The following is a 24508-nucleotide window of genomic DNA, read 5'->3' as shown; positions in this document are numbered from 1 at the left end:
TTTCTAAACTTAAAAACTGAGTAAAATGTATTATAGATTTCGTGAAGAAGTTACTTTATCAGAGATTAATTTTCAAAGATGTAACTTTTCATTTTCATGTAGCTTTATGTATATTTACGGCATTAAAATTAAATCTATATACTGAATGTAAGTGTTATTATTGCCGCCAATAAACATTTCTAAAGCTTACGATAATAAGTTCATGTCAAATTTTCTCAATAAACTTTCAATTGATTGTTATCATCGAATCCAGCACTGTGACCTGCGTTTCGTACAATAAAACTAGTTCCATCATAATGCATACGTCGCTCACCACGACGCACAAAAAGATGGGAAGTTTGACCAAGAGATGCCGTACAATGTAAAAATGGTGTTGTTAATGAAGCTGTTCCATTACTAGGCGATGTTCGTAATTGGTATTTGTTACTATTTCGTGCAATCCTAATAAATAAAAATTTATGTGCTTATTGACTGTTGCACTATTGTATAAATGACTTTTTCTTATAATTTTCATGGATAAAATTACCTGACAAGACCATCAGGTGTTTGTGAAACTCTAACGTTATTAATGATCCAATTTTCTACACCCTCATTAGTTAACCAGTATTGAGCAGCACTTAAAGCTGCTGCAGCTTCTTGTAAGCATGCTGCACCATGTCGAGAACGAGAGTAAAAAACACTAAGAGAAAAGTCCTAAAAATTAAACATTTCCTTTTAGTACAGTTATACAGTTTATACAATGATATCTGTTTTTCATACCTGACCCATATCTGAAAATGAATCCGTAGTTGTTCTTGTCCCTGCCGTATCAACTAAATAAACTAGAGCACACTGCTCTGAAGTAAAGCTCACCCCTTTATACCACATCTTCGCATATCTGATGAAGGATAATAATACTTGTTAATGATACTTTAATAATGTTATAGATACCACTGACTTGTTATTGCCATGGGCGTCATGGGCCAGGATTTCAACTCTTGATCCATATTGATATATTCTTCCATTTGGATGGAGTAATGCCGCAGCCGCTCCAGAACCGCTCAACGATAGTACAATATTATTCTACGCTGACGATAAATGCAATTCAGATAATAATCATGTAGGTATTAGAGATTGCTTTCCGTTTGTGTTACTGCATTACTATGAATTTGTATTATGTTGTTTTTACATAGATGGCTTAATTATGGTATTCAGATTTGCTTGAAACAGGAATTGTATTATAAAATAGAAAAAAGAAGATACCTTAAAATTAATTACTCTAACTGCACGATCGATCGTCATATCAACCCGAATTCTGTTGTGAAGTCTCAATGAAATTGTACCATGCGGTGTAGCTACAATAGCAGCATCGGTATCATGTTCTCTCCAGTTTTCTGCGTAAAGACACGTCTCTTCATAATATGGTGCAATGGTTTTAGAATTTCGTGGTTGTCGCCAAAGTGCTGTTGAATTAGAAAATGCCGTTGTACCGGCTAATCCACCCCATTGCTCCGACGGTGGTGCTTCAAAGTACTTGGGAAATTCACTGTATCGCTAAAGAAGAAAGATAAATTATTTTAAAGAATGAAGATCACCTTTAATAATTAGTAACCATATTAATTATTATGTAAAGTACCTGGAAATTAGTTTCATCTGTCTGTGCATGATAACTATGCGCTGTATAGACAGATCTAGGTCGCATCGGTGCCGCCGAGGTAGTTTGATTTTGAATTGTTGGTATGGAACATGGTTGTTGATTCATCACTTGTGCTCCAGCTTGGACATTACACTTTTGGATCTCCTTTCGAAATTCGCCGCAAGGAGTTGACATAGCTTTTGCCTTTAATTAATAAGATATAATAAAAATCATCTAAATATTAATTAATAAAAAATGAAAGAAAGATAGACGTTCTTCAACTCCACTAATCATTTTTATAAATGTTATATTGAGAAACAAATCTTTTTATCGTATTGTAATATATTATATATATTATATTTATCGTTCGTATTATATATATCGAAAGAAGTTAACGGGAATGAACTCGATCAACAAATAATTTAAGAATTGAAGATTGAAAAATAATAGATCAAAGAGTTTAAAAAAAGACCTTGGAATTGGCTGTAGCGTTTTTTGGCTTCTTGCGACGGGATTTCCGGGGTTTCGACACCGCCGTTTGACTACCCTCGTTTATGCGATCCACGGCTGAAGCTGTTTTTGTATCTACAGGTCCAGGTCCTTTCAGTGAAATCACGTCTTCGACGTTTCTGATGATTCTTAACTTCACGAAGACGCTTGCATACGTAACTTTGATTTTAAAGGTTTCTACTTAGCGATTAAGAATTTTCGGATCGCGCTGAGGGAAATCAATCCTCGTAGATGCCTATAAAAACTTGTTCAGAGGATAACGCGGTTGGAAGATATTTCGGTAAAACGAATGAATATCCTGGTTGATTATGTCGTTGCCTTGACAATAAAAAATGACAAGAGACTGATGTAGTAGACAAATTCCACTAAAATGAGAGTAGGCAAGGTTTCTCGGATTCAAATGCAATGATTTCTTTAACATTTGTTATATCCTCGCATTAATGTATTTTTCGTTTTCCTACATATGTTGATATAATAATACTACAATGAACAAAATTTCAAAAGTATAATTTTTCGATCGGTACTCCTTTTATAATGAGCATATCATTTTAATTTATCTTCTTCAGTCTTTGAACTTTCATTTTCTTTGAAAATGTATTTAAACTTTAAAGGAGTATTCTGATTAATATTTCTCTTTTCTTGTTTCGTTTTCTCAAACATTAGCATTTTGAAAAGTCATTTTTAACGTCTGTAAAATATTAACACCAAGAAATAGTCATTAACTACGATCAAGGTGAAGGTGACAATTGCTAATCAAGAATTACATAAGTATCTACTATCACTAATTATTATCAATTGTACAATACAATTGTCAATTATTAACATTATCCGCATACTTTTCTAATAAATTTGACAATGATGTTTTTTTTCGCATGTTTGAGTATCGATTCTATTATGTACAAAATGTTTTTTAAAATATTTTCTTATAGCCAGCAGTGTTTAACGGTTACCATAATGACATTATTACATTTGCATTTCATTAAAAACGAGTTAGTATCGGTTTCGAGTATTGGATTTGTAAGATCAAATCCACAGCACCCGAGAACTACATCTTTTACTCCAACGCTTCGATACAATTCATACAATAGAATAATATATTCTAATATTTTTAAACTGTTCTAATTTCATACTGTTCACTTTCAAGAATATATTACAATATATTTTTATTAGTACATGTTCTTTATAAAACATGAAATTCAAGAATAAGATAGTATAACATGACAATAGAAATTATTGCAAGTCAATGTGCTTATTGCATAACAACGCATAGTTTTCTTTGTACTTCCTTCAAATGTATATATTATTTGTACAAAATTCAAACGACATTAAAAATTCGCTGACTAAACTTCATTAAAGTAAATTAGTGAAAACAGTACTTCGTATTCGCAATTTCACCAAAAATATTTAGTTTGTTAAAAAATAATTGTAGGATTTTCTTTTAACATATTACTAATTTATGCCCTCTTTTTAGGTTTCACGAAGTGATAACGATACGTGAAGTATCTGAAGTACGCGCGGGGAATATTCTACACTTATATAGTATAGTTAATATGAATGAAATAAATGTTGGATATTTGAGTATACAACATAAACTTTTTGGAAGTAACATTATACCGTATAATACCGGTTTTCACTTGGTGGGGACAAAGGATTCATTTGCTGATACTTGTTTAAGCACCAATATGTTTTCGTTCTGTTTATAGAATAGCTCGCGGAAGTTCAGGTGTCAATAGAAATCTTAGAAAAAAAATTATAATTCGATAATGATTGTTTTTAAACTCTTTCTTTTCCTGAGTGTTATCTGCTTAACTTTAGGTAATCTTTTTTTGTACATATGCGAATCACATTTCGTAAATTTCCAAATATCGCGTATCAAATTGTGAACGAATATGTGTTTGTCTTTAAACGTGAAAAAACATGAAAAAACATGAAAAATATTGCAATTTATCGATATTTCTGCAATTGTGACTATTTCTAATGTTTGAGTGTTTAGTTTCAGAATGTCCTTGAAATAATAATTTAAAGTATCATATGTTCTTATCTTCTAGAATTGCCTACACTAGTTGAAAATGTTGAGACAAGTAATGATGAAGATAATAAAGATATTGAAAGTGATACCCTTCGACTAGTAACAGTGGTAAATATAAAAAAATCAAATGAAAAAGAACATTTCTGTTTTTCTTCCATATTTGAGCTAAATTTGTTTGCAATTTGATTAATGTTATCACATAATCCATAACAAAGATATGGAATTTCTAACTATGGCAATAAACTTTCAGGTAATGAGGCATGGAGACAGAGCACCACAAGACACTTATCCAAATGATCCTTATATCAATAATTCCATGGAGCCTTATGGTTGGGGTCAATTAACAAATGTAATGCTTTATACGATTTCTATTACTATATCAACATTTTTATTATTAACATAAGTAATCTTCTATAGGAAGGAAGAAGAAATCAATACAATCAAGGTGTTTTCTTAAGGAAACAGTACAATAATTTTTTGGGTCCAACTTATAGCCCTAACATATTTTACTTGCAATCCACTGCTGTTGACCGTACAAAAATGTCTGCTATGTTAGAAGCAGCAGCTTTGTGGAAACCAACTGAGAAACAGTCTTTTAAACGTGATTTAGCTTGGCAACCTGTTACCTTATTTTACCAACCACGTTCGGAAGATAGGGTACACATTTTATTTAAATATTTAAATAATTATATATTTTATATAATTTTATATTTTTAGTTAATGTTAATATGGGATACATGTCCAAAATATACTAAATTACGACATACAATTACGAACCTGTCAGAAGTTCAACGAATTCAAGACGAAAATAAACAACTCTACGAAGAATTGACGAATTTAACAGGTATGGTGATTTCAACTCCCGGTGATGTGAGTTCACTTTACGGAACTTTAACAGCAGAGGTTTGTATTGATTTTCTAACAAAAATGGGAAATTATACATTATAAAAATTGCATTAATAACGCAAATTGATTGCTTTAGAAACATATGAATTTGACTCTTCCCGAGTGGACTAAAGATTATTATCCTGATAAACTAATACCGCTTACATTATACGATTTTCAACTTAATGTGTATAATGATGATCTTAAGAAACTTAAAGGAGGACCTTTTCTAAAAAAGATTGTTAGCGATATGTTAGCGAAAAAAAATAATATTTTAAAACCTGAAGAAAGAAAAATGTTTATGTATGTTGGTCATGACAGTACTATTGTAACTTTAATGGATCTTATGCATGTATGGAACAATCAAATGCCACATTATAATATTATGGTAATGATTGAGTTGCATGAAAAAAACGGTGGATGGAATGTTCAGGTAAATTATAGCATAAAAAATCTTAAATGTAAAAGTCATTTTTATTACTGGTTTACATTCTATCCTTTTTAGATGTTTTTAAAAAATAGCACTGAACATAAACTATATCCTCTGAATGTTCCTGGGTGTACAACAGTATGTCCTCTTGAACAGTTAGTACAGATTTTAAAACCAATGATTCCAGATAATTGGGATGAAGAGTGTAAAGTCGATGGAGACTATACTCCTCCACCTGCCCCGCTTCCTTGACTATAGTTATTTGGTAAATATGAATCATAAGGATTGCGATAAAAGTATTATATAAGTCATTAATTTTGATGACAATAAATAATTTCATTTAAGAAAATAAATTAATTTAACAACACTAAATAAATGAAAACATGTATATTTTTAAAATTATCTAAGAGTACAATACATGTAAAATAAATATATTCATTTTTTTGAAACGATAGTTGAAGACACTTATTTTTTAATTGTAATCCTAAAATATACATGTTAGCAACTTTTTAATTTACATAAACTGATTTGTAATAATAATAAAAATTATTTTCCTAAAATGTATGTATTTATATTTTTATCTATTTTACTTTTCTGTTACATATATACTTTGTCCATATTCTACTTATTTTCTATGAAAAAATATGTACTTGCGTATAAGAAATAAACGTACATGATAGTTGTAAACAAATACTTACAAATAAATTTTTTTTTCTTTTTAGGCAAATATTTTCTCTTCTCGACGTTTTTTTGTAACCACTGTTCCAGGTTTATGTTGAGCATCTGGATGATTTAGTAATTCAGGTGGACAAGTAGATATAGGACTTGCAAGAATAGTTTGCTTCAGATCGTAGAACAGATGACTATCGTCTTTGGTACAGAATGAAATGGCAAGACCAGCTTTTCCAGCACGTCCAGTTCTACCAATACGATGCGTGTAGTCTACAAACACGTGAAAAGTAACATATATTCCTGTCCACACAATTCGATTTCTTTTAATAATATATATTTACCTTCTATAGTCTTAGCCATATCATAATTAATGACCATAGACACATCTTTAATATCAATACCACGGCCTGCCACATCAGTGGCAACCAAAATATCTTTACTACCACTTTTCAGAGAAGCAAGTGCATATTCTCTTTGTTCTTGTCCTTTACCACCATGAAGAGTGCAAGCATTATACTGAAAAATGAAATAAAATATTGCACCACATGTCGAGTTTTACAATACAAATAGGATATGTTCTTGCTGAATTTAGGATATTATATAATATTTAAAACTCAAACGTACGCCCAGTTTCTCTAAACCTCTTGCAAGAACATCAGCTCCCTTCTTTTGATTAACGAATATGATGACTGGTGGTTCAACTCCTCTGCTAAGTATTTCCATTAATTTCTTACGCTTATCAGCTTCACCCATTATATGTACAATTTGTTCTGTTCTTTCCGTCGGTTTTCCTACGCTGCCGATGTATACAACAGCAGGTCGCCTTAAATACGTTCTAGCTAATCGTTCTACTGCAGGTGGCATTGTTGCTGTAAACATAACAGTCTAGAAAGACAATAAATTTGTTCATTATATATATTTGGATTTAGATAAAATGTAATATTAAATATTATTTCTTACTTGTCTATATTTTTTCTTTGTATTGTAATTAGCTAAAAGTTTTTCTTCGTTTTCAGCATCCTCGTTGTCTGGTTTTAGATTTGTAACTGGCATATATTCCAGAATTTTTTGGACATCTAAAAATTGATGATTGTGATAATTAATATTTACTTACCTTATACACAAGATGAATTAGTAGTTTGAAGAACATACCTGGCTCAAAACCCATATCTATCATTCTATCAGCTTCATCCAATACAATATAAGTACACTGGTTTAAAACTAAGTATCGGTTTTCTAATACATCAATTAATCGTCCTGGTGTGGCTATAACAATCTGTAATAATAGAAGTTAATTTAAGATGTAGGAAATGGTTTTTTACATTATAAATATATAAAAATAGTACCTCGCATCCCATTCTCAACCTGAATCCTTGTTCTTCTCTTGAGAGACCACCTACAACTACAACTGTTCTTATACCCAATGGTTGTCCAAATTTATTAGTCTCTTCTTCAATTTGTTGAGCCAACTCCCTGGTAAAATGTAATTTATAGAGTACTTACTAGTAAATTAAAAGGATTAAAAATATAGATAATAAACATACCGAGTTGGTGCTAAAATTATGCTGTAAGGACCTTGATCTGCTTCTTCTAATCTTTCAATTTTTGGTAAACTAGTAATCCATAGTAGTAATGGAATTAAAAATGCTAGTGTTTTTCCAGATCCAGTTTCAGCAACTCCAATAATATCGCGATTCTGAAGTCCTATGGGAATAGCTTGTCTCTGTATAGGTGTTAAATCTTTATATCCCACTTTATCAATGATATCAAGAATTTCTTTTGGAAATCCTGATTCTTTCCATGATCTAATTGGATCAGGTATACGTCCTCCTTTTATTGTAATATTATAATCCTCTCTGAATATACGCCAATCTCTTTCTGTCATTTCATGAAGAGCTTTCTCTGACCAATGTCTGTCATCCCACTTTTGCTTCTCTTCTTTTCTCTTCACTTTCTTTAATCGCATTCTAGAAAAGAAGAACATATAAATTCATGAAAAAATTGTATATTTTTACATAAATAAATTGTACTTTTAGGAAAAGATACATACTTTTCCTGTTCCTTTTCAGCTTCTGTTCTTCGTTTTTCTAGTAATTCTCCATAAAATTTACTTTGATCTCGTTTTTGTGCTTTAATATCTATTCCAGCAAAGTTTCCTCTACCAAAAAATTGTACCTGATGTCTTTCCTTGTATATATTGTTATAGTCAACAGATGTGTCTTCTGAGGTATCCCAGTCAAATACAAATTTTCTGTCATTTAATCTTCTAACACGTCGTTTTTTCTTCACTAATCCTAAATAACGTTCCTTAATAGCTTCTACTTCTTTCTCTTTATCCTTGTCTTTAATTTCATCCTCTCTTGTACGCTGACCATCTCTACGTCTATTTGAAAAGTTGTAATGAAATATAAATTGTTATTTTATGAATTTAATTTATGTAAATAAATATTATATATGTAATTTATGTAAATAAATAAATAATATATATATATATATATATATATATATATATACCTGTCTCTCTCATCCCACTCCTTATCTTTCCCAACATTTTCGCTATGAAAAGATTTACGTATATCCTCCTGTTGTTTTCTTATTGCTTCAACTTCTTCTTGTCGTTTTTGTAATGCTAAAGCAGTACGTTCTTCTTTAGTTAGAAACTTTGGTTTAGCACGTGCTTCTTCTTCTGCCTTTTTCTTAGCTAATAATTCTTCTAAACTTAATGGTTCTTTCTTTGGAGGAAGCTTTGATTTTTCATCAGTTTCCTCCTCCTCTTTCTTTGGTTCAGTTTTGTTCTCTTTCTTACTTTCGTCTTCTATGACAAATATAGGACTTGGTTTACGCTTTTTGTCATCCTTTGATTTGTCTTTAAATTCTCGCCTTTCTCTTGATCTATCTCTATCTTTTTCACGTGATCTATCCCTTTCCCTTGATCTTTCACGCGATCTTGAACGTTTCCTATCTTTTTTCCGATCCTTTGATCTACTTCTTGAACGTCTTCTATCTCGACGTTCTCGCTCTCTTTCACGTTCGCGATCGCGTTCACGTGATCGACTTCGTCTTACAGCTTTTTTATCATGGGCCATTGAAAATTCTACAAATTAATTGTGTTTGAATTGATTGATTGGAATAATATCCACAAGTAATTAATGAACTACTTTGAGAGGTTATACAGCTAAAGCCATAAATATTCGTTATCTTTTTAATAATAAATAGATAACAAAATAAACATTATATATCGTTGTATTAATAATTACTCTCTATAATGGCATTTTTTATAAATATTTATAGTAAACATATAATACTTGGACTATTATCAAATGTATTATCACTTATTATCAAATGTCACAATAAAGTATACGTGACATAATCAGATTGTATGAAGTTGTTAAATATACTTTTAAACTATAAAATATAAATAAAAGCAGAATAAATTTCTCTTACTAAATGAAAGATAACAACTTTTCTCTTTGAATCAAATAAATTTGCACACAAGAACTACACTTGTACAGCTGTATACAATTTACAAATTCACAGGTATAACGACTATGGTTAACTTTTCAATGCAAGCGACATAATTTCATAGTTTTCATTAGAGAGGAATTTTCTCCTCTATTCTTGTCTAACAAAATATTAATCTTTAATTTACGTAATTTTCTATCTAGTGTAAACAATTTTTGGTACAATAGATGTAAGTTATAGTATATTTAAACAAAGGAAGTAATTATTTTATTAAATTAGAATTAGTCTCATTGTTTAAGATTTATGGAATATGAAATGAAGACAAGTACGAATAAAAAACTTGTTCTTCAAATTTCGAACATTTGAATAATAATAATTATTTTTAAATGATCGAATGCAATTTCAAATATTTCGCGTTAAAAAATTATTGCGAAAGATATTCCAAAAGTTATTATGAAATCTTTTTACTTAGATTCAGATATAAAGGCTTATGTCCAAGTCATTTTTGCTTTAATATTAAATTACTAGAAAAATGATTATACAATAAAATGTCTTGAATTTTTACCGCCCAATTATGAGTGGGTTATTTTGTAATGATTGGACAGCGTGATGTAAGATTCAAGCCAATGGAAGCAAAGCATCGAGCGAGCCACGGGAAGGCTCAATAAAGGGCGCTAGTGTACGTCAAGTGTCACAGCCGTTGCTTGTCTCCTCAGTATTGTAATTTAAATCGGTGATTTAATTAAGAATAACGTATTTTTTTCTAGAATTTGTGAAACGTTAAGCAATAATGACCGACAAGAAAGGTAACTATATATCGTAATCGTGTAATACGACTAGCAATATGTGTTATACACGTTAAGAATATCTCGTGTTTTCAAGTCGAGAATACCACTTGTCACTCGTACGACGACGAGTTTTTTTTATGTTAGCAATGCTATCCGACACCTGTGAAGAATGGTGCACGTTTAAATTCGATCGAGACTCGTATCATTATTACACATATAAAGTCTCGTTTTAATGCGATGAGAGAAACTTGAATTTCTGTCCAGTGACAGATAAATCAATACCGCATTGTGTGTGGGAAATACAAAATGGCTTCCAAAGTTCGTCTTGAATAATTTTCACGATGACTCTTTATTAAAAATCGTATGCTATCTAAAACGATATAATTTCATTCGAATGTTATCAATATTATTAGTTTCGTATCACATGTAACTTTATCTCTATGTTACATTTCACAAACTACTGTATGTATTCAAGAATTTAGTATACATGAACGAATAATGTACGCTTTATGCGTTCAAGAAAAATTTTATCGAGTTCAAAAATATCATTACTATTAAATTTTATCATGTATTATGGCGTTCTTACTGAAAATAAAAATTTTAAATTTTATCGAACTCTAAATAGAAGAATACAAATATTTGTCATATTTCACAAAAGTTGTGTTAAGCTTTTTATTAGAAATTATATTTTTTGGTAATTGGAACTTAAAAGCATTAGTAACATTGTCATGGCAAAGAAAGAATATTTTTTTTTATGGTACACATCTACATTAATATTGTAATTTATAATTTAATTTTCCCTAAATAATTCAGTTTCTATTGATGCTTTAAGAAAAGAAGGTGAAAAATAAAGTTAGATTGTGTAATATTATACAACAGACTTCTGGAAGCCATTTACATTTTTTTTATTTTGTAGTGTTTATAGATATACTAAGGTTAATAACGGATAATTTTGTTCTGACACAATTATATTATTTTTCTAATTTATAGTTAAGATACATGAATGATATAATTTTGATGAATTAAGATTCGTTATACCTTAAAAAACATTTTATGTATTTAAGAGAGTTATCAAGCATTAATTTCAAATTATAATTTTTTTACATCTATGAGATGTCTTAATTTCAATTGATATATCATAAAATAGATTCCATAGAGGAGCGTTTGAAGTTATCTTTTTCCATAACCTCCAAAAATGTATCAGTATATATAGATTGTCTATAATACTCAGTAGAAGCTTTTATAAAGAAGCTGTTTAATAACTCGTACGAGTGAGGTATGTAATTTAATATTACTACTGGCTTTCCAAGTCTTTTACGTGCTGATGGAAATATTTAATTGACGTACAGCTTGGACCATGACTACATGATTTTATAGTAATCTACTATTGTACTTAATTAACAGCTCGGACACTTATGTGATTATTCCTAATTCAGTCCGCTCTGTTCCTAAGGCAAATGTATGATTACAGAGCAGTAGCGTTTAAGGGATGTGTAAAAGTTTAGTCTGTAAGTAGATCAGTATTACATCGTTAATGATTACGACGAGAAATTGAGGATTATACTGGTGCAAATCTGCGAGCATATTACCGTGACGGTATAGCCGCTAAAAAACCGAAGGATAGCGCCTACAGTTGTGGCTGTCAATATGTTTGCAGCGGACCATTACAAAGACGATTTGATCCCAGTCAGTAGGTGGAGCTTCGGAGACCGGCGTTCGCGCAGCCTAAGCCACGTATCTAACCTCACCTTACTCTATATATTACCTAACTCACTACGTGTTTATATACCAACATATATTACGTATACACACACACATACACACACATATATATATATTCTACCAAATATATATATGAAGATATAAACGCACCGTGCGCCTCCTGATTCAAAAAGTGAAAAGAAAGCGAACAAAAATATTCAACATCGAATCACCCTTATTTTCCCGCCTTCGATGTTTCAAGCGATCAAATTTTGTCTCCAACCCCTTCCAATATTCCTCTTATCATTGATTTTTTTATTAGCTAACCGTAATACCAAGAGATCGTGGAATGCCTGGTTTGTAAAACTATAAAAGGAAATAATGTGAAGAATATATATTTTATAAATATCGTGAAAAAATTGTAGAAATGCCACGTGAGTTAAAATCAATCCCTAATAGACTAATACCAGTTTCCTCATTTTTCCAGGCCTACGTTGGTTATTAATCCACGATCATCAGGTATTAAAAGGATCGAAAAATCCGTTCCATGTGTTAAGAGATTGCTTGTACCGCACGCTTGTACATAGTTGAACAACGATACGTACTCTTCCGACCGCGTAAAAAGTTGTATCGCAGGCGTTTTGAGCGAAACTGTCATCTCGCGATATTAGAAAATGAATACCCTCGTAAACAGAGATCGCTTAGGATCATCAATGGTATTTGTAAGTCTTTTTGTGAATGAGTTTAAACACATGATCAGAGAGTTATACTTTTTGAATTGGAGACGTCGGCTGCTATATATCCAAATCAATATGAACGTAAGATATTGATATGGGTGTACAAATATTTCGTAATGAAATCGTGGTATTGGCTGATTGCTTATTTTTCTCTTTTTCTATTTTTTTCTTTTTTTTTTATTTTCTTTGTTTCAATACTCACTGTATCTCTTGTGGCTTTTATTAAAGAGAGAATTAAAGTTTCTTACAGTATATATACAATATTTGGTTTTGTTTCTTTTTTTGGGTAAATTAAGAATGCAAAAAAGTAAATAAATTCTCTTATAAATGCGTCGCAAGATTTCACAGTGAGTCAACGGGGTGGACACGAATGCTGTATTTAAGCTCAGCGTATTTATAATATTTTTACTCAATAGAAACTTGGTAGCTCACTTTTAACAATAGTGCATGTTGCTTTGATTCCGGCTACAAGTTTCTCAAGATGAAAAGAAACACTAAAAATAAGTACATATTTGTTAAAATATTTGATAATTATCGTTTTCTATTCTTTTAATGATATGTTGAAATAAATCAGAAGTTAATTAATGATATGAAAGATGAAACTTGTGGTCAGTTTTGCATGTACTTACTTGTAGTTGATATACAAGGGAAAAATATACTTTCTTCAACAATAGTAGCGCATTAGTTTATTTCCGTTTAATTGGAAAGAAACAAATAAAAGAAAGAAAAATGTATAGCGTGTATACATTCATATATGCAACTTATAACAATAAATATTGCCTCTCTCGGTAATAACTTTAAAAGTAAAAAAGGAAGAAACGTAATAAAATCATGATCAAATTATAAAAGGAAGAAAAGTTGATAAAAATGACATGAAAATAAAAACATGCTTCGTCGACTAAAAATAACAAACAAAACGATGAAGCGTGTTTCATAGATATTTTTTAGATGAATGTAATATGTAACGAAAAATATTTCAAGAGCGAAATTATGTTTGTTTGCCTCCTTACCTACTTTGTGTGCAAATATATACATATATACATAGCTTTGATCATTTTTTACATATTTGTATTTTAGTTTGCATGCTTGGAATGCGTTGCTAGAAAGACGCGTGACGTGTGAGCTTCTTCGATGACTGACATTTTATTCCTTCATTCATATCCGATCAAAAAACGATCGAGAAAAGAAAGAATATAAATATATCTTATTTAATTTTTTTTCGTATAGAAGTTGCTCGCACGTTTTAACGTAATGCATGTTCATAACATGTTGTAGATTTTTTCATAATTCTATCTTTTATGTTTGCCTTCGCTCGTTGCCTTCTTAACTTTCTAATGGTCGATGTGTTTCCTTTTTTGCAGATATAAGCTTTTCTTACGAATAAACTGTAACATTTTGTTCTGAAAAAAGATAGAAAATGGTTAAGAAGGAATCGAACGAATTATTTTCGTCGGTTTTTAATCGTGTAGTTGAGGAATTTTATAAATGGTCTTTTAGACACGACACAGAGACGTTCCTATTCCTGTCGTGAACAAACCATCGAATTCATTAACATCTCTAAAAATTGCTTTTCTTCCTTCAACGAAAGTTCTGGGAAATTATTAAGAAATTGGTCCAGTCGGATTGTTGCTACAAGGTCATAGGAATCTCTCGAGCGTTTTTGAGTTGCATGTGCATGTTTGGCAGAATATATCATGTATACTGTTAATAGTGAGCTTAAATATGAGATAGTATTCAACGATATTCATCGAGAGTTGTGAATATAAGGATGTCTCTACCTTCTTAAACCCAGCGGTCTAGACATGTTCGATAAAAAGTCGATTAAATTTATATCGAGACTAGAAACCAAGGGAAGAATAGCAGATGAATAGATATCACCTGATGATAAAGCTTGTAACATTGTTCTTCTACAGAAATGTTCTTGAAATTACAGCAAGTGGAACAAAATATCAAAATACTGAGCAAAATATAGAAATATTTTTAAACGATCTTAAATACACGTTGTTTTAACAGAAACATGGAAAAATGAGATTAATAAAATTAGATCACGTTATATATTGAAAATAATCTTAGTTTAGTGCATTATTATGTTCTTTTATGAAAATAACCAATTAATAGAGATTGAATAACAATAATTAAGCTATTACTATTGATATAATTTTCAATAATTTCAATATAATTATTATTTCTCAAAGAATATTTGCTTTTGAAGATTCTTCTAAATATTATGCGAGTACAGTGAAAGTGAAATCTTCGATCATTCCTCGGTCGCTGGGTTCTCTGAGGCACAAAAACTGTTCCACCGAAGCATTTCGATGAATAAAATCGTCTAGTTTAAAAAAAGAATGAAATAGATGAATCGCGATTATAACGAAACAAAACGGGCAGGTTTCGCCCAGTTTCTCGCGTGAGCGGATAAAACGCGATAGACCATTTGGTTCTGATGGCAAATTAGGTCGAATATGCTCATTGGGACAAATTAGGTTACGAAAGTAATAACAGAGAGCAGGAGATGAGAGGGAATGCGTGCGTGTACGAGAGAAAGGCGGGTCGAATAAAGAGCAGAAAGAAAGGGGATGAAAAAGTGGGAGAGGCAGAAAGAGGGAAAAGAGAAAGAAAGGAATTAGGAGAATATAAAGCAAAAAAAAAAAGAAGAAAAGAAAGAAAAAAAAGAAAGAACACTGTTCAAGTTACCCAGTAAACTCGTACTAGCATATTAATATTATAATCAATTGTTATTGGATTCGATGATTGTTTGCACCGTGGCACTGACACATAAATTTATTATTCGATTGAAGGCTGATCTAAGTAATGGATATAACGAGCCTCATCTTTTACAAATGGGAAAATGCACAAGCTATATGAATGCTTCTAGTTACGCGGAGGATGAAGGAAACGGTATCATCCTACACATAGGCTTGTATAAAGTGCAATATAACATAATTTGAGGAGAGTGCTCGTTTCCATGCGTTGGACCAGTGTTCAATTATCATGGACAATTTGGTGTGGGCTGACGTCTATGTTAGAGTACAACATGTCCATCCACTGCTACTGGGCTTGAGCTATTTATCATACGCGTTCTAGATCTATGTTAACGTTCAGAATTTGTTGCATTAACAAGAAATTTCGAATGACAAATGAACGATTGCTACGCCAAATGAAGCATATATGCGTTCCATTCGTCTTTTTAATATGGAAATAATTATTGCTTTAAAAGAAAGAAATAAAAGAATAACATATTTCTTGTGTGTGCTTTGCGTATGTTAAATGGCTATGGAACAGGGCATAATTTAGTCTCTACTTTTAAAAAAACATGAAAATTGGGCGTTCTCGTGTTTGCTTACGAGAATGAGAGTTGAACCTGGCCGATGACGAAAATCTGCTCGTGGCAATGTTTACGCGAACAGCGCCCAATTAATAATATATATTACGCAATTATAAAGAACTTTTAATCATGTTTGATCTTTATTTATGGATATTTGCAGAAATTTGTGGTTTGCTGAATCTTGTCACAACTTTTTGAATGTGTGGAACTTGATATACATATACATATATATATGTACATATTACGGACATATATATATATGTATACCTTTTTCATCGTACCACTGTACTCATTGTATAAATTACACATTCACCGCCCGAAAGCAATGACGATTTCTTAGTTAATTCGAATGAGAATTCAATTTAATTGGACTACTTTACCGTTACTTTAAAAAAAAAAAAAAAAAACGAGAAGAGAAAAAGAAATTCTGTCTCACTTAATCGATTTTTAATTACTGGGCTTGTTTTTTAACATCACTTTTTGGAACAATCCATTTACCCTATTTATTCCTGGCTTTATTTTAGCTCTGTTTTTTGTCATTTATTTCCTTTTTTGATCTAGTCGAACCAGAATGTTTCATAACTGTGTTCAAACATGTTTGCGAATTTGTCGAGAACTTTATATCTTTATTTTTAAATTTTATGACACTTTTCAATATCAGGAAAACTAATCGAAGAAATTAGGGTTTTCCCCCTGCATATTTTCTTATGAGATACGAGACAGATACTGAAAAGTAACATTTTTCTATCGGAATCATCTGATGCATTTAACTCTTCAAACACTTAATATCAGTTCATGAATATTCAGAGGTTCGACTATTTAGACGAATGTATTTGGCTTTTACCTTGATTGCGTAACGCTATTTGCTTTGAGATCGGTTTCGTATATCTTAGTTTAGAAGTAAAGGTAGGTCGATTAACGCGAGTTTTCATTTGAGAATAGTTTCTCATTTTATTCTTGTTATTCTTCTTCTTTCTTTTTCTTAATTTTTTTTTTAATTCTTGACTGACTGCCTGACGATTCTTTTGACTGTCGAACATTACATATCACACCCGTAGTGGCTGTATTGTTAGACTTGTTTGTATAACTTTTCTGTGTATTATGTTTCAAGAAGGTGAAAAGAATTCGACGAAGAACCTTCCCGTTCTTCTCTTATTTTTCTTTTTTTTTCAACGCGGTTCTTTGTTTCTTTAAAAAGAAAAAGAACAAACAGAAAATAAAGAACATTGTCCGAGACTTTTTTTCATTTTAATTATACTAGTGACAAGATGTACCACAGATTGCTCCATGTCAAATTCCAAACATATATATATATATATATATATGTATATATATATACATATATATATACGTGCTGTTGTTTATTTATTCACAGTTAAGGTACCAGAAGTATAGTTTGCTAAGCTATTCTCAAGTGTCTCGCTTTCAACTACGCTTCTTTCGAGAATCCCCGAAATTCAAATTTTCTACTATCCTCTGTGTTTTTGTGCGTCACTGAGATTATTCAAGATATTATGTAAAAAGGGAAGCACTGATGGATGATGGATTTTCGAAAGAGCCGTAAATGTTTTTACTACGAAGCCTGTCTTGTACCACTGAAGTTTACGCGGACATGCATTATTAGTTTCCTCGTTGATTTCCTTTTTTTCTTGACACGTTTCGATTGCAACGTTTGCTCTCCACTTGTATGAATATATAAGACTATGAAAACTGCTGTAAACTCTAAAGGTAACAAGAAGGCAACGATACCGTTTTTTCGGTTATTTCTTTTCACCATTATTTAGTGACTAACATTGTTTGAGCTTTGAATAGTACCTTGATAAAAACGGTGTATGTCATGTGTAAGATATACTTGGGTGTGGGAGTACCACTTTTGGAATCAAGACGTATTTGACGCATTCTATACATTGGAATTAAATTTTTAATCAAAGATGGGAAAAGAATATTTTATTAGTAATAATGTACAATAGAAAAAGATTAGCGTCAAAAACGTTTCGATGCTGAGGATATGAGTTACACGATCAATAGGAGATAGAAGAGGAACTTATGAAGTATATAGTGTGGAAGGATTGAAAGTGAATGAAGAGTTCCGATGTTTCCTATTGTTTGATAATTCATGTTCTCTCTTATCCTTTCTGGCAGTGGTACCACGTACCGTTGGCTTAGATCGAACCTACGGCCAACAAACTGAACGGACTTGCATTTTCCATTGCATGTGTTACAGCATACCCGGTGACACCTCATCCACCAACAGGTTTTGTCCCTGCGCCGGCACAGCCTGCTACCTACGGTAGTACACGTAAGAGAATCATCTCTGTGTTTCGATGTGTCGATTCCGTCAGGTTTTAGCGATCCGATTACATGCGAATTTTACAATATAGTTGCAGGTGCCGCACCGTATGGAGTATTTCCTAATCAACCACAACTTTATGCAGCGCAAGGACCACCGCCGCCAACGTATGATCAAACTCTTACTCATCCGATGGTGAGGACTTTGTTGCATTCATTTAAGAAAAATGTGTTGATACATTAGAAATTTTCTTCAGAACTTTGTAATTAATTTGTATAGATGTATCAACCAATGTATGGTCAAGGATACCCAGGATACTTAGCGGGTTATCCTGCATATGGACCATTGCAATATTATCCACCATTAGCTGCAGCTGCAGCATATTACCCTGCAGCAGCAATGCAGCCTCCAGTTAGGCCCCCTACACTTGTGATGCCTGTAAGTAATTAAAATTTATTGCATATTCTTTATTATTATATATATGAGCATACTAATTTGTTAAACTCTTTTGAAGAATGGATTCGATGCTACTAATCGATTTGATAGTATCTCACAACCTGTCTTGCCACCACCCCCAACAGTTCCAAATGCCGCCCAACTAGCTGCAATGGCGAGTCACAGCGTGGCTATATCGCAAAAGAAAAATTTCTTAGGAGGGGGAACAGAAGGCGGTTACACCTTTTGGTAAACCATTAAACCTTTTGTGAAACACTAAGTCTAACAAAGGCATTGTTGTCGAGATGATCCATGTAGGCAAATCTGATTTATGTTAGAATTCTACTATTTTCACATTGGGAGCAGCTATTAATTAGTATATCTTGTGCGTAGACCGATCGCAAAAATAGCACTTTCTAATTCGCTAATATTCTAAAAGTGCTTAGTATATTTTCTGTTAGCTCGTTAGTTTTTTCTTGTCACAGATTTATATGTGACGTATAGTTATCAGTGCACAATGCGATTTCAAATTTTAGCTATCGGTCGGCGCATACATCATACTATGAGATTTAAGAGAAACATTAAGAAGGGAAGACTCGTGCGGCACCAGTTATATGATTGAGAAAAAAACAGCTATTTGAAATAACTCGAAAAAAACCAAAAGCACATTTTGTAAACTAAAGATGCGTAAAAGTGAAATTGTAGGTCTTCGATGATATTTCGTTATCTCTTGATGGTAACGATCAAATGATAAATGATTCCTCGACGTACTTAAACTAAAATTTAAGAAAATGATGGTTATTTAAAAATACAAGATATTATTTTTAATTACTCGATTGTCACGCGACATTAAGTTGTATTAATATAACAGAATCCGTACATTTAATATTACGAATGCTATAAACTTCTTTTTGAAAACGGAAAATTTCAATTATGTGATCTAAAAAAAGTTTTACCTTTTCGTATTTAACGCAGTTAACGATACATTTCAAAACGCACGAGATGTTCCATTTTTATTTTATAAAAGTGATGTTAAACGCGAGCGAGAGTAGGGAACACGGTGTTGTTCTTCTTTTTAGAGTTAACGAGTGAATACATGCACCAGTGGATGCGAGTTGTCTTATTCGCCTACAGGGATCGATATTCAAAGTGTGTTCTAAGCCTTTTTTAAGCGCGACTTGGTTTTCTGCAAGGCAAACCGAAGAGCAAAGGGGTTGCTCGCGTTATTTCTGTTACTTTCTAGACGACTATATTTTTTTTCGATAATTTTTTTCTTTGGAGCTTTTAATGCTCCAATGAAGTTTCTTTTCCAACGTGAAAAAAGATCATCATAGCCCCAACATTTAGGAAAAAAAGAACATGTTCGTGATAGGAGCCTGAGGAATGCGTGAGAGTCATTCGTAGTTGATGAGGTTATTTGTTGCGCATTATACTTGTAATTTAGCGAACAATTAGTAGTACATAGGAAACTTTTATTATTCTTTTTTTGTTTTTGATAAAAATTTTAGTGAGGGCAGTAGGGAAAGAAATGTTTGAAATGGTTCCTTTTTCACGTCATTAAAATCATTATGTAATTTTGACGCATTTTATGATTATAAAATATGTATAAGCGATGTTCAAGGCTTGAGTGCCAAACGACAAAGTTCAAAATTATAAAATATACCGAAGATTCTCACGTATTCAATCGACTTCAAAGATACTTACCTACTCTACCTAAAAGTACGCACTCTCTTCTTTAAAATCAGTAGTCTTTCTTCCTAGTTGTTTGATGTTTCTTTTTTAAATGCAGATTAGCTAGGTCGGCTAACAAAGTTATTATTTAATTGAAATGAAAGGCTTGCCCGCGGCGTTCGAATTTCTATAAGCGGGTTAAAATTGTGCTTTGATTGAAACAGTTACCATGTAGTGACTGGAATTCCCCAATAAACGTTACTTTGTCTTTTTAATAAGCACCCGTGTAACTATTCGAACTGGTCGATAATATAATATTAAAAAAATAGCATATAAGTACGTCCTCTCCGTAAGCATTGTAAACATAGTAACATTGCCCAAGTTTTTTTTGTTCCTATCAAGTTGCACAGTAACTATGTGGGAACTGAATTCGACCAAAGCTCACGAAGGAAACAAATAGTTGACTCAATTTCAAAGTACAAATTGAATATCCATGTAAGTAGAGGGAAAGTTCGTAACGACGGGGTCAAGCCTTATGTCAGCCATATTAGGCGATGTTGCGGTAATGATACGGTAAGCAACGCAGCGAGTTCGTAACGCCTATAATTTAATATACAGTGCAGAATGTTGTTAACAACTACATACTATTTTCTGAGAAACTTGAGATCTATTTCAAAGAACGAAGAGACAGAAATCCTGGAAATTATGAAAAAAAAATAACTAGTTGCACACAGCTACGAAAACGACTGTTTTGCTCCGCGATCATAGGCATATAGTACGGTGAACCTGCTGATAGGATACTTGAAATGTTCCATTCTGCAGGTGCACAATTAAACACGATATTAATTAAGCAATGAAGATCGAAGAAACTAATTTACAATCGGTGATAGCTTAGGATAGGACCAAGAAACGCAGTTCTATTTAGAAGTTTTCGAATAGGTGTTCCGGCAAACTTGACCAGTACTCTAATATGTTTCGCATTGGACTTTAATGAGGATGGGTATTTTCAAATACTTATCTGTGATGTAAACAAAAGTGACTTTTTGCTCTTTAATTGAGATTAAAATAAGTTACAATTTAATTAACGGTGAATCAAAGTGATTTCTATTCTGCTTTGAGAATTTTATTAGTTAAATTTTTATGAATCAAGTTTATTGTATGGAAGAAATTATGTATCGGTTTCAAAAACAAAATTCATCCAACGTTTTCAATTTTTGCACCGTTAAAAAACGCAGGAACTTCCTAAAAAAATTAACTACTGTTCTTTGTATTTTGTGATATCTGATTACCTCAAAATCTAAAGCAGAATATGTAGGTACTTGTCTTGTTTTGTACCATCGTCGAATTTAATTCAGTTTCTACGAAAAGAAAAGAAGAAAAAGAGGATAATGCGCGAACGATTGGAATTCAAATTTTCATAAGGGCGAAACGCACTGGCCAAATTTGTTGCCACAGCGCCATAACTTACATTCACCTTGTACCTTCAATTCTTTTTCTACCAGATGTACCTACAGTTATTCACATATGACCAGCGTTTAATAAAGAAGCGCGTAATCTCAATCTTATTAAAAGAAAAAAAAATCTAGTCCGAAGAGTCTGATTGATTGGGATACAAAATGTTACATAGACTTTTTTTCTCAATCCGTGCGACGCCAGGTGCGAAATAAATACCGCAGCATTCACTTATACCTCGAGACATCTGAGAAAATTGACATTTTCCAAAACTAAAGAAAACACTCATGCCATTCCATTTGACGACATTGAGTCATAATCGACACATGTACGAGTCGCATTTAGGAATTTGAGACGCGTATTAAAAAAAAAAGAAAAAAATAAAAAAAAGACAAAAAAAGGTGATAAGCGAGAAGTTGTGTCGTTACTTGAAATGTAATCACTCTCGTCGAATTTTTGCGAGTTTGCATATCAGCAAAGGGCTGTTTATTGCAAAAAATGGGGCACTTCGCTCATACCTTACATTGCACAAGAAGTGCACTGAGCCACCTTAATCTTTGCAGCTATGATAAGAATTGAATGTTACAATGATCCTTTCAGAAAGAGAAAAACGGAAGAAAATGAATACTAAGCCCAATGGCTAATTTTATAGGAACTTGTACACGTGAAGAAACAATTGAATTATGTTGTGTTGATATTTATATTTAAATTATTATTATTTAAACAATTTATTCGCAGATTACCTACAGTTTAGAACAAAATTTACGCAACATATTTTGACCAATTATTTTGTATTTTGAGCGAGAGTGGTGGAAAGGTTTTATATCATGAAAAAAGTGTGCAATAAGCGTAATGTCTATTGTAACAATAAAGAAATGATATTAATTGCAACAGAGAATTTGTTATTACGTTGAACAAAATAGAAAGGCTGGGAGGGAGAGGGAGAGAGAGTGAAAGCGAGTGAGAGAAAAGAATAAAAAGAGAAATGAAAATGTACCACTGCAATCATCAAGTGTATTAATTAATAAATACAATAATCATAAAATTCATTATGTTCACTATTTTCTTGTGTATAAAATATTGTTTACACATAGTTGTCTTTTATATCTAAATGCAATTAAAATGCACATTATTGAAACATTTTTATAAAGTAGTACTAAAAATTGTATTTATACATAATAAGAAAAAATTCTATGCAATATACACAAAATATTGGCAGTTTAGTATCTAATAACTTTATTATCTCTAGATTGCTATTCATTAGTTTTATTTATCTTACTGTTGATATTTCTTCTCAGATAAAACATTTTTCATTGTTTTTTGTAAGGTAGGTAATGTTTCACAATAATTATCTACACATTTTGTTACACACTTATCAAATATCTCACTATATTTTTCCAAATCACGCTGTGATGGATTTGGACCTGCCGCATCTTTTATTCTATCATTACAATCCATAACACACCTTTGTAATCGATTCTAAAAAATAATATTCATTAAATATTCTGTTGATTTGCAGACTTTTCATTTAGAGAAAAAAGACGATAAAACGTACTTGAACTCTTTCCAGTTCTTCTCTAGCATATTCTTGAGCTTGATCCAGTGAATTATTGCAATTTTTTACACAGTTCTGTACTCGTTGTATACTATAGGTCTCATTATCACAACAAATTGCAGCACATCTATATGCATCAGCCTAAAATTGAATACCAAATTCTCTATATAGTCTACTAATTTATTCTTCCCATCATTCTTTATAAATTCTTCATATGTACTTCATATTAATATATACATAATTTCTTTTAACAATAAAAGCTTCCAAATGCGCGTGTTTCACGATATAACCTAAAAATACTACAAATTCAAAGCACCTTCATTTTTCTCATTGATTTATCAATTTCTTCGACTATTTTGCTAGTATGTTCTTCGATTCGTTTCTGTTGTTCTTCAACCATTTTGTACTTATTTTCCTAAAAACTCATTAATATCAAAATAAACTAAACTTAATTTAACCGGCTTCCTATGAAACTACACGCCACATGATCCAGTGAATAGAATACAAGTCAGATTGCTAATAGCGCATGTGTAGTTACATAATACAAATCGAATGTTTATTAAACGAATAATTTCCCCCAATCATATTGTAACTTAAAGGAAAAAGGGAAACCTATATTTCTTTAAGAACAAGGCTTAAAGAAAGAATAGAACAATCTGATAGTGAAGCACGATCGAGCAACTCCTGTGATGAATGGAAATAAGACTCTGTGAGCTAGTGAATGACAAATGTTTCTCAATTTGTTCGGTAAGCAGTATGGCGGTTCAAGTCAAGAATTTGAATTGCGTATATGTAATACAGTTGTATAAATGTACATATGGGTAGGATACACACGACCGTGGCGTATAACTATGTAATGTTCCATAATTTATTGTACAAGCTTTGCGACTGTGTTCTATAAATAAAAATAAGGCTAAAATGTTATGTAACAAAAACTCCATAAATGTTTCA

General features: G+C 31.8%; 5 protein-coding genes across 13 annotated transcripts; 2 read left to right on the top strand and 3 right to left on the bottom strand.

The window, feature by feature from the left end:
- Positions 1 to 79: 79 nt before the first annotated feature.
- fest (wurstfest) lies at positions 80 to 2306 on the bottom strand (the record flags this gene model as incomplete). The annotated part of the gene is made up of 7 exons (XM_033330561.2): positions 80 to 441; positions 527 to 693; positions 760 to 877; positions 938 to 1062; positions 1243 to 1533; positions 1616 to 1819; positions 2088 to 2306. Coding segments are annotated over 7 exons (1350 nt in total), but the record flags the coding sequence as incomplete, so codon positions are not given.
- On the top strand, positions 959 to 6490 carry LOC117155132 (testicular acid phosphatase homolog). 6 transcript variants are annotated; one of them, XM_076623294.1, is made up of 9 exons: positions 3384 to 3480; positions 3597 to 3940; positions 4174 to 4262; positions 4405 to 4503; positions 4572 to 4811; positions 4872 to 5057; positions 5137 to 5472; positions 5545 to 5734; positions 6192 to 6490. In XM_076623294.1, exons 2-8 carry the CDS (start codon positions 3889 to 3891, stop codon positions 5719 to 5721), a joined length of 1179 nt encoding a protein of 392 aa, XP_076479409.1. In that variant the 5' UTR covers positions 3384 to 3480; positions 3597 to 3888; the 3' UTR covers positions 5722 to 5734; positions 6192 to 6490. The 6 variants fall into 6 exon arrangements, with proteins under 6 accessions (XP_033186639.1, XP_033186637.1, XP_076479409.1 ...); XM_033330743.2 differs by having other exon boundaries at positions 3385 to 3480; positions 6238 to 6490; XM_076623293.1 differs by having other exon boundaries at positions 3385 to 3480; positions 5545 to 6490.
- LOC117155130 (putative ATP-dependent RNA helicase DDX23) lies at positions 5495 to 11998 on the bottom strand. 2 transcript variants are annotated; one of them, XM_076623287.1, is made up of 11 exons: positions 11981 to 11998; positions 8656 to 9235; positions 8192 to 8524; positions 7686 to 8108; positions 7488 to 7614; positions 7294 to 7417; positions 7102 to 7217; positions 6766 to 7026; positions 6483 to 6657; positions 6168 to 6411; positions 5495 to 5721 (listed from the first exon to the last, which is right to left on the bottom strand). In XM_076623287.1, exons 2-10 carry the CDS (start codon positions 9225 to 9227, stop codon positions 6188 to 6190), a joined length of 2355 nt encoding a protein of 784 aa, XP_076479402.1. In that variant the 5' UTR covers positions 9228 to 9235; positions 11981 to 11998; the 3' UTR covers positions 5495 to 5721; positions 6168 to 6187. The 2 variants fall into 2 exon arrangements, with proteins under 2 accessions (XP_076479402.1, XP_033186632.1); XM_033330741.2 differs by lacking the exon at positions 11981 to 11998 and adding an exon at positions 9586 to 9728.
- LOC117155316 (DAZ-associated protein 2) lies at positions 10252 to 23051 on the top strand. Of its 3 annotated transcripts, none has more exons than XM_076623297.1 (6): positions 10262 to 10409; positions 12049 to 12081; positions 18379 to 18453; positions 18536 to 18639; positions 18724 to 18882; positions 18959 to 23051. In XM_076623297.1, exons 1-6 carry the CDS (start codon positions 10394 to 10396, stop codon positions 19130 to 19132), a joined length of 561 nt encoding a protein of 186 aa, XP_076479412.1. In that variant the 5' UTR covers positions 10262 to 10393; the 3' UTR covers positions 19133 to 23051. The 3 variants fall into 3 exon arrangements, with proteins under 3 accessions (XP_033187060.1, XP_076479412.1, XP_076479411.1); XM_076623296.1 differs by lacking the exon at positions 10262 to 10409 and adding an exon at positions 11620 to 11899; XM_033331169.2 differs by lacking the exon at positions 12049 to 12081 and having other exon boundaries at positions 10252 to 10409.
- Positions 22265 to 24312, bottom strand: LOC117155317 (protein FAM136A). Its single transcript, XM_033331172.2, has 3 exons — positions 23874 to 24312; positions 23558 to 23698; positions 22265 to 23481 (listed from the first exon to the last, which is right to left on the bottom strand). Exons 1-3 carry the CDS (start codon positions 23955 to 23957, stop codon positions 23278 to 23280), a joined length of 429 nt encoding a protein of 142 aa, XP_033187063.1. The 5' UTR covers positions 23958 to 24312; the 3' UTR covers positions 22265 to 23277.
- Positions 24313 to 24508: the final 196 nt, after the last annotated feature.

Source organism: Bombus vancouverensis, chromosome 12, assembly GCF_051014615.1.
Source record: "Bombus vancouverensis nearcticus chromosome 12, iyBomVanc1_principal, whole genome shotgun sequence".
In the NCBI taxonomy this organism is placed as follows: Eukaryota; Metazoa; Arthropoda; class Insecta; order Hymenoptera; family Apidae; genus Bombus; species Bombus vancouverensis.
The sequence above is the reverse complement of the archived record's forward strand: the minus strand, read 5'-3'. Positions and strand labels throughout refer to the sequence as shown.